Here is a 9,103-nt window from a genome sequence, read left to right on the forward strand (position 1 = left end):
GGTGGCGGGCCTGAGCTGGCCCAGCTGGGTGGGAGTGTGGCCAGGGGAGGGACTGCGGGGGTCTGGACTCGGGCCCCGCCACTGATCCAGACCCCCCAGTGTGAGGGCTATGTGGGCTGGGTGATGCTTGAGGAGGGCAGGGTGCAGCTGTGAGACGTCACGAGGCCTGGCCACCTGGAACCTCCCGGCTACGTGGACAGTCCCGTGCGAGGTGCATAGTCTGTCTCTGCTCCTCTGCTTTGGCCGCAGACCGCTGGGCAGAGACAGTGCTTTAGTGGCCCGGCGTGGCAGAACGTGGGCAGGCACAGCTGGTGGGCGGGCTGAGGCCGTGTGCAGCCTGGGTCCGACCCCTGGTCTGCCCTCAGTGCCAGGATGGGGAGCCTGTGGGCCCAGATACTCAGGGTTGGAGACTCTGGACCCGTGAGCTGCTACCTACATGTCAGTGGAGAAGGGGGTCAGGGGCAGGGTCCCACAGGCGTTTGCATGCAGCTGCATCTCTGTTTCTAGTTTCAGGGGCCCTCGGAGGTGCACGGTGTCCACCTGGTATGTGACAGTGAAGGCATGCTCGTGGCTGTCCCTGTGCCTCTCCTGTGGGCCCCGCCTGCCTCGGCCTCTGTGGCAGGGACCCTCCTCCATCTCACTGGTCAGGACCTGAGGTGTAGCCGTGTGTGGTTTCCCACAGGCCCACAAGTGGCGAGGCCTGCTCGGCCCGTGCTGGCAGAGTCTGTGTCACTGGCCAGTTCTAGCTGACCCGCTCGCCAGCCCGGATGTGGCTGCCCACCTATGTGGTCTTTGGCAAGTAGCCATGAGGCTGGTCCCCAGACACGGGCAGGGTCCAGGGCTGGAAGAGGCTTGGGCGGGGCGGAGTTTGAGTCCCTGGTCAGGGCAGTGCCCCCTTGAACCGTGACCACATATCCTGCCCAGGTGGCCCAGGGAGACAGGCCCAGGGGGAGAGTGAAGCCTTCACGCTGCCATCCCTGGCTGTGAACCCGAGGGACCTCAGACCGCTCAGGACTTGGGCAGCCCCTGGAGAGGAGCCCCATGTACTCACAGCGGGCGTGTGGCCAACACGCCTGCGGCCCCGGGGTCCTGGAGCCTGGCTAGCCCTGCGCTGGGCCCTCAAAGAGGAAGAGGAAGAGGAAGAGGAAGGAGGCCATGCGTGGCATTTTAAACTGTTCAGCTCTTTCGGCATTTCTTGTTTCAGCTCTTTCGGCATTTCTTGTTTATTTATCTTTGGGAGGACGGAGAGAGAGGCCTCCAGAAGGGTCTTCGCACAGTGGTCCGCCCCATCACTGCCAGCCGGGGCCGCGGTGCCCAGGCCGAGCCCAGCGTGTGTGGGGAGACCTCGGGGCACGGACCCGGGACCTGCCTGTACGGCTCTAGCAGCAGGAAGCCTGGTCTCTTGGTGTCCTCACTGCTGGCCAGCACTCATGCAGGCATAAGTTTGATTTAAAATATTATCATTTAACCTCATCGAAAAATAAAGAGGGACTAGCAGATGGGGTAAAAATACAGTTCGAGTCCCGGACCCGGTGTCTTAAACTCACGCCGGGCGCGTGTGCGTGCGTGACCAAGATCCTGAGAGGAGAATGGAGGAGAAGGGATTGCGGTGTGGCCATCCCCCTGGGGGGGATTTCTCGCTTTCTGTCTCTCTAGCTAACGCACGTGCCCTATAGCAGAAATCTCTCTCTCTCAAAAAAAAAAAAAAAAAAAAAAAAAAAGAGGTAAAATCGTTTCTAGTACTTCAACCCAACATGGCCCTAAACCTTGCTGTCTCAGCGTGTGGTCTGTGGGGTAATCGCTGGGACAATTGCCTGCCACTCCTTTGTATGGAGCCTGTGAGGCCCAGTGGCTGTCCTCACCTGCAGCCGTCAGTAAGGGCTGGTCACCTGATGGCCCGTCACCCCTGGGGCAGAGCTGCCTGTGGGACAGGGCAGGGTCGTGCTGCGCCAGTGGGTCCCCGCCTGCCCAGGCCCTGAGCGGCACGTTCTTGGAGGAGCGGGCTGCGCCCCCAGGAGCACCAGCGGGAGGGCTCAGTGCTCCTGTGGGGCGCGGGCTGGTCGGGGGCTCGGGTTCTCCCTGCAGCTGTTGGGAGTTCCAAGGACCTCAGGGGCTGGCGCCCACTTCCTCTAGAGCTGCCAGAGTAGTGGGGGCCCTGTCTTCAGGGCGGGGCGAGGTCCTGTGAGGACCTTGCTGGCTGTGGCCCTGGGCCTGGCTCCCTGTCTGCACAGCGACCACCTCAGTGCCGGGTCCATGGCATCGACAGTGCTAGTCCAGCCCGAAGGCGTCTGGCACAGGCCAGCAGCGGTGTGCCGGTACGGCGGCCGGTACGGCGGCTGGGTCCCGTGCGGGGGCCGAGCAGTTTCAGCCCTCAGCTCCGAGGCTGGGACGCGCCGAGCGTGTGCGTGCCCCAAATCCTGAAAGCAGAGGTGGGAGAAGGGTTCTGGCGTGGCCACCCTCCATGGGGGATGCCTTCCTCACTTGCCCGTCCTCTCTGGCGCGCTCTGGCAGATGGACCTGCCCTCTAGCGAAGGATTCAAATGAAAAGATGTAAGAGTGTCTGGCCCGGTGGCCCGCCCTTGCTCATGCCTGGAGACATGGTGACCCCTGGGGGCGGGGCCAGAGACGCTCTGAACCCTGCGGGGCGCAGCACACCCTGGCTGGATCGCCTGGCCCACGGGAGCGGCGGGAGGCGGTGCTCGGCACGCTCGGTTACTGGTGAGAGACGCCGGTGTCCTCGCCCTCAGGTGGTAAGTCGTACACGTGGTCTGGGCACCGGCGGCTCCGGAGGCACAGGGCTGTGGTCTCGTGCCAGGGTGCGAGCAGCTGTGTAGCCTGGGGCCGTCAGAGCCGGTACGAGTGGGGCTCGGGTTTCAGAGGTCACAGAGTGGGCAGGCAGGGAGGCCAGCAGTGTAACGAGGAGGGCGCCTCTCGTGGGGTACCTGTGCAGCAAAGACCGGCTGTTAGGAGTGTCACAGACTTCCTGGAGGGACACCATGGCTGCACTCGCCCGGGCGGGAGGGCAGGGGGCGGTCCCGTCCTGGCTGTTTGCGTGGTGACAGACACCAGACCAGGCGATTTGTGGGGCACGAGTGTACTTGACTCGATTCTGGAGGCCAGAAGGCCAAGCCAGGGGCTCCATCTGGCAGAAGGCGTTGCATGGGCAGGAGGGAGAAAGAGGGGCTGGCCTCGTCCATGGGGAGCCCGTCCTTGAGGGGAGCCCGCCTCACTGAACACAGCTGCCACGCCGCAGCCTCGCAGGGTGACATGAGCTCTGGGCACATTCGAAGCCCCGCAGGGATCCTGGTGAAGGCCGCAGAGTGGCGTGGGGGTTGACGGAGGCCTGTGGTAGAGGCCGGAGGGCAGATGAGGGCTGAGGCCATTGGGGCCGGCTGCAGGGCGTGCCCATAGAGTGGTCGAGGGGAGGGTCTGACCACAGCGCTCTGAAGAGCGACCACATGGGCTGCCCACGTGAGGGCTTGGCGAGGACACCGCTGTGGGAGACCAGTGAGGAGGCAGGCCCCCGGGGCTCCAGACCTGCTGCGGCTCTGGGAGGGTGGTGCGTCTGCAGATCAAGTGTTCCCAAAGGTCCGGATCGCAGGGCCTCCTCGCCAGGCTGGCCTACGGTGCAGTGCTCAGTGCAGTGAGCGCCTGGCCAGCCTGCTGGACGAGCCGAGCGAAGGTGGGCTGGGCGCTCTTGGGAGCCACTCGCAGGGTGTGGAGGCAGGAAGGGGCTGGTGCTGTAGGTGTCGGGCCGGTTAGGTGAACCTGGCTCTGGGCGCGGTCCGTGTGGAGAGTTAGGGTCACCCAGGTGGGAAATCAGAAATACTGGGATGGGCGGGAGAGGAATTAGGGCTCCCCCCGAGATGTGGAGGGGGTGCAGCCGCCTGGTGAATGAGCACGGCGTGGTACTTGCGGCCAGGCCCGTGGGGGACACCCATGTTAGAGGGCGGGCCCAGGAGCACTTGGGAGGCCTGGACCCAGGGCCGAGAGGAGGCTGGACTTGGGCCAAGAGGAGGCCTGGACCTGGGGCCAGCCTAGGAACACCTGGGAGGCCTAGACCTGGGGCCGGGAGGAGGCCTGGACCTGGGGCCAGCCTAGGAACACCTGGGAGGCCTAGACCCGGCGCCGGAAGGAGGCCTATACCCGGGGCCGGGAGGAGGCCTGCACCCAGGCCGTGCAGTGCAGGAAGGCAGAGCAGCGGCTCTGGGTGGTTGGCAAGTGTGCGCTCAGCATGGAGACAGGTGGATGGGAGGTAAGGGGGCATACAGAGAAAGAAGCTGGCTTCTCTATTTGTAGGAAGATTTTTAAATGATTTCTTTCATGAGAGAGAAAGACATACACTTTTAAGAAGGTCTCCCTGCACTCACCCTGCGGCCCCCCAGCCGGTCGGGACCCTGGGCATGCACACCCAGCATGGAGAGGTCGGCTGGGGAGGCCCGTGGGGTCTTCGCAGGATCTAGCACGGCTGGGGCAGCACAGACCACTAGCTGCTTAGACAGGGGGGTTGGGGGCCAGCAGTGGTATGGTGGTTAAGACAACTAGAGCCTGCAGGGCTGACTGCGGTTCAAGTCCTGGGCCCGGCAGCTGAAAACACTGGGCTGTGTGAGCCCATGCACCCCGTAGCAAATTAAAAAAAACGCAGCAGCTGTGGGCTGCTGAGGAGGCAGCGTGGGGGGGGGGGGCCGTGGTTACGAAGAGGCCGGGAGGGAGGGAGGCGGAGTCGGCAGACCCAGGCACAGCAGGTCAGGGCTGGCCCCATGGGGGCAGTGGGGGAGAGGGGCAGGCAGGCAGGCCAGGCACCCTGCGGAGCTGTGAGGTGAGGTGGGTGATTGAAGGTCACGGGCCAAGGGGAGGCACCCCAGGCTGCCCCGCCGCCGTCTTCTCTGCACACCAGGACCTGCGGCGCCCCAAGGCCTCCTGTCCTGGCCTCCACGGACCTGCCGAGCGCCTGCTGTGAGGCTGTGAGTGCTGACCGGGCTGCCCTGCTTCTGGTGGCCGGGGAGTCTCTCCAGCCCCTGGCAGCCGGGACACCAGTCCCTGGAGAGCCCCCGCCGAGGGAGCTGTGCTGGCAGGGGCAGAGTGGGGGCTGGCGCTGCTGGCTGAGAATGGGTAGCACCTTCCTGCCAGGCCCTTTCTCTGTGCCCCCCTCGACCAGGCCTTTGGACCCAGAAGCTCGGGACCACAGCTGCAGGGAGCAGGCCATAGGTCACCCTGGGCCCACAAAGCCCTCCTGCAGGCCTGGGCCCCTGATCTGTCTTTTAGACCTGTCTGCAGGCCGGGGGTCTTGGCTCATCTGTGGGTCCAGGGTCTAAGCCTGTCTGTGGGTTGGGGGTCGTGGCCTGTCCGTGGCTGGGGTGGTTGGAGCAAGGTTGGGCACTGGCCAGGCTGCCCAGCATGGGCAGTGATGGTGTAGGTGTCCCAGGGAGAGGCCCAGGGGGGGCAGCTGTCCTGCTGCTCCGGACTGGTCGGGGCCTGGCCCCTTCCCCGGGCTGGCCCTGGGGCGGGCTGTGCATTCACAGAGGCAGTGTCTGCTACCTCCTAGTGCCACGCCCACTGAGCAGAAGCCTGTGAGTGGGCTGCACGTCTGTGTATTTCATTGTTACTAATTTTGAATTGCCAGAGAGCATGCATGGTCACCAGAGGGCAAGGGCAGGGCATGGCCACGCTGCCAGGTCTGCCCCTCCATTTCTGCAGTGGTCCCTGCCAGGCAGCCCCTGCCCCAGGGCACTCCCAGAACGCAGCTGCTCAGCTGCCCACTCCCCGAGGCGGGTGCTGCAGGCCCGAGGGTGGGCTTCTGAGCTTGGCCAGACTGTCCCCACTGCTGCTGCACGAGCGGGCGGCCTGGTGTCTGGTTCTGTGCCGGGCTCTGACCCAGGTGCGGGGCCTCGTGCTCCTTCACGACTGCGTCGAAGTGCCCTGCCACCCTCCTGTGGCCGTCAGGAAGAGCTCGGGCTCTGGCCAGAGCCTCCCAGACACCAGGAGGTGGCGAGCCCTGGGGTTGGTCAGACACAGGCTCTGGCTGGCCTGCAGGGCTGAGTCCGTGTTTCCAAGAGGGTCACTGTGCTCTCTAGGCTGCCATCCACCTGACAGTGGGCATGGAAGGGTGGTGAAGGGGACGGCCCGCTGAGGCCCCCTTCAGTACGTTCTGGCTCGGCAGCACATGCCAGGTGGACCGACTGCCGCCCTTGGAGCGCAGGCCACGGAGGGCAGTGGGGAGCTGGCAAGTGAGGGGCCGTCGTGTCCAGGCCCAATGGGCCCCAGAGGAGACCCACCAGCCAAGTGGCGCAGGACGGCCTGGCGGGGCTGGCGGGTAGGGAAGGTGTCAGGGAATCGGCTGCGACAGTCTGTGGGGCGTTGGATGCAGAGCTGAGCTCCCTGCGGGCAGGGGCTCCCTGTCCCTATGCCCACCCACTAGGCCGACGCTGGTCCTGCCGGGCTCTCTCCCTCGCTCAAGACCCCCATCCTGCAATGCTGAGGGGCCTGGGGATGCCCACCAGGGAGCAGGCCGTTGACCCCACACAGGGCTGTGTTCAGGGTCATCCGTGGCGACGTGTGGCAAGGTGCAGCCTTCGCCACTGCAAAGTCAGTGAGGGTTCCCGGGATCCCCGAGAGCCCAGCACCATGGCCGCACCCCTTTCCTGGGGCTCCTGGAAACTGACGTGGCTTGGGCTGGGTGGGGACATTGTGCCAGGCTGACCCTCCCAGGGTGGTTCCGGTCTGCGTCCGTGAGCATGCTGCCCACGCGTGCCAGGCCCAGGGCTGGCTGAGGCTATGGGTGGCTTGTGGCGTCAAGGCCCTGTTGGGGTCTGCGGGGACTAGGTGGTGTGGCTCTGGCCGAGTGGGCAGTTGTGGGGGTGGCCATGGCAGCTCCCCTTCCTGCTACTCGGCCCTCCCTGGCTGGCTTTTGCCCTCACCGAAGCCCTCCAGACTCCTCTCTGACCAGCTGGACCCCTTCTCTCCCGTCAGCTGCCGCTGGGCTGTGTGCAGATTTGGGCTGGAGGTGACCTCAGAGAGCCACAGTGTCGCCCCATGCCTTGCCTAGCCTGGGCCTGAGCAGTGGGGAGGAGAACAGGGCCTGGCTGAGGGGTGCCTTGGATGAGGGGGGCCGTGACCCTGGTTGGGCAGGCTGCCATCCAGCCCTCGCAGCCTGCTGAGTTGTGCCAGCTGTGACAGGGGCTCCCACTGGCCCACCGCCCTCCCCGGGTCCAGCCGCAGAAGAGGGTGAGCGCTGCACTGAGCTGGCGGCCCCTGGCCTGGCCCCAGCTGGGACCTTGGTCTCTCTGTGGAGTGGCCCACGGGTCCCTGGTGCCACCCCTCCGGGAGTGAGGACGGTGTAGGGACATTGAAGAGCCAGCTCGGGGGCAATGGCCTGGGAGCTGGCTCGTTCCCTCCAGAAGCTCAGAGGGCAGGGGGGAGGTGGTGTGTCTCCCTCGGCGTGTGGGAATGGCCAGACAGGTGTGTGACTCCTGTCCCCAGGTGGCCCGAGGCAGCCAGGATGCCAGCTCTCCCCAGGAACCGCGCCGCCTGCTGAGAGACATGGTCAGCAAGTCCCGTGAGTGCTGCCGGGGCGCCGCCCGGGGCCGGGGCGGGCAGGACGCCAGGGCCCGCCTCCCCCTGGAAGGAGCGGGCACTCAGCCCCCAGCCCTGAGCCCGGGCCGGGGCTGGGCTGTGGGGCCAGCCGGCGAGCAGGTGGCGGGCTGTGCCCGGCTGCGTCTCCACCTTTCCTCTGCCCACAGGCTGGAAGCTCCTGGCCATGCTGGCGCTGGGCCTGGTGGTCACGGCGTGGTACTCCATCTCCCGGGAGGACAGGTATACCGAGCTGTGAGTCCCACATCCACCACCTTGTCTGTTCGTGTGGCCCTCCCATGGCGTGACGGGGTGGATGGGCCGGGGTCAGTGGTGGCCCTGGACACAGGCAGAGAGCTGGGTACGCATGTTCCAGGCTCAAAGTGGAGCCCAGGGGAGCTGCTTCTGCCCCGTGAGGCCCGGCCCAGGGCCTGGGTGCTGTGAGGCTACCTGGGGCCACTGGCCCCAGCCTGGGCCTGACTGGAGCTCCCGCCTCTCCTCTCCCATCTGCAGTTTTTACTTTCCCATCCCAGAGAAGAAGGAGCCATGCTTCCAGGGCGAGGCTGAGAGGAAGGCCTCTAAGCTCTTTGGCAAGTGAGTCTGGGGTGAGCAGGGATGGGCTGGTGCAGGGGTTCGCAGGCTGGAAGCCGCTCGGGGCTGGCTGGGTGCAGGGGCTGCATTGGTGGAGCACAGCTGGGCTGGGCTCCCTGGGCTCCCTGGCTGGGCGCAGCTGCAGGGAAGAAGCCGAGCAGCCTGGGAGCAACTTGCCCCGTCTTGCCCCTGCCTTGCAGCTGCTCCCGCGACCGACCCATCTTCCTGCAGCTGAAGGATTACTTCTGGGTCAAGACGCCGTCTGCCTACGAGCTGCCCTACGGGACCAAGGGCAGTGGTGAGTGCCTTGCCCGGCGAGGCTCACTGTGCCATGCCGCCTCCTGTCCCCTGCTGTCCCAGCCCGGCACCCAGGCTCTGAGCGGCTCAGACACCACGGCCAGGGAGGAAAAGGCTGTCATCGATGTCCCTCCCATCCCCATCTCTTGCAGAAGACCTGCTCCTCCGGGTCCTGGCCATCACCCGTCACTCTGTCCCCGAGAGCATCCAGAGGTAGGATGCCCTGCATGGCTGGGGGGGGGGTCACTCCTGGCTCCTGGTCGCCGGGCTCTTGGGGCCAGTTCAACCCTACTCTTGGGCTGCCTGTCTCCAGAGGGTACAGGTGTGCCAGTCCCCATGGCAGCCTGGCCCTGGAAGCAACAACAGGCAGGGAACATCGTGTGGCACAGGCGGGTCTGCAGCAGCAGGGCGCTCTGCAGTGGGATTGCCCACAGGCCCCTCCGTTCAGGGCCCAGGGGCGTCAGGGTGAGCGTAAGCAGCCCCCCTGCCGTGCCCACTGTGGGGGCCAGGGCCGAGGCCCGGCAGGTAGCAGGAGCGTGCGGGGAGCAGGCACCCGGCTGAGCGGTCCTTCTCACACAGGCTCCGGTGCCGCCGCTGCGTGGTGGTGGGCAACGGGCACCGGCTACGGGACAGCCCGCTGGGGGGG

The 9,103-nt window shown here is 65.9% G+C and overlaps 1 protein-coding gene across 2 annotated transcripts in view; it reads left to right on the plus strand.

Annotated features, from left to right (window-relative positions):
- Positions 1–7,479: 7,479 nt before the first annotated feature.
- Positions 7,480–9,103, plus strand: part of ST3GAL4 (ST3 beta-galactoside alpha-2,3-sialyltransferase 4) — a 10,218-nt gene continuing 8,594 nt past the window's right edge. The window contains exons 1-5 of one of the 2 annotated variants that reach the window (XM_014588825.1): positions 7,480–7,555; positions 7,740–7,824; positions 8,083–8,163; positions 8,361–8,458; positions 8,610–8,670. In XM_014588825.1, the coding sequence (XP_014444311.1) occupies positions 7,540–7,555; positions 7,740–7,824; positions 8,083–8,163; positions 8,361–8,458; positions 8,610–8,670 (341 nt within the window). In that variant the 5' untranslated portion in view covers positions 7,480–7,539. The remainder of the gene's footprint in view (positions 7,556–7,739; positions 7,825–8,082; positions 8,164–8,360; positions 8,459–8,609; positions 8,671–9,103) is intronic. The other variant, XM_014588827.1, reaches the window with a different exon arrangement.

This window comes from Tupaia chinensis, unplaced genomic scaffold, assembly GCF_000334495.1.
Source record: "Tupaia chinensis unplaced genomic scaffold, TupChi_1.0 Scaffold000037_4, whole genome shotgun sequence".
Lineage (NCBI taxonomy): Eukaryota > Metazoa > Chordata > Mammalia > Scandentia > Tupaiidae > Tupaia > Tupaia belangeri.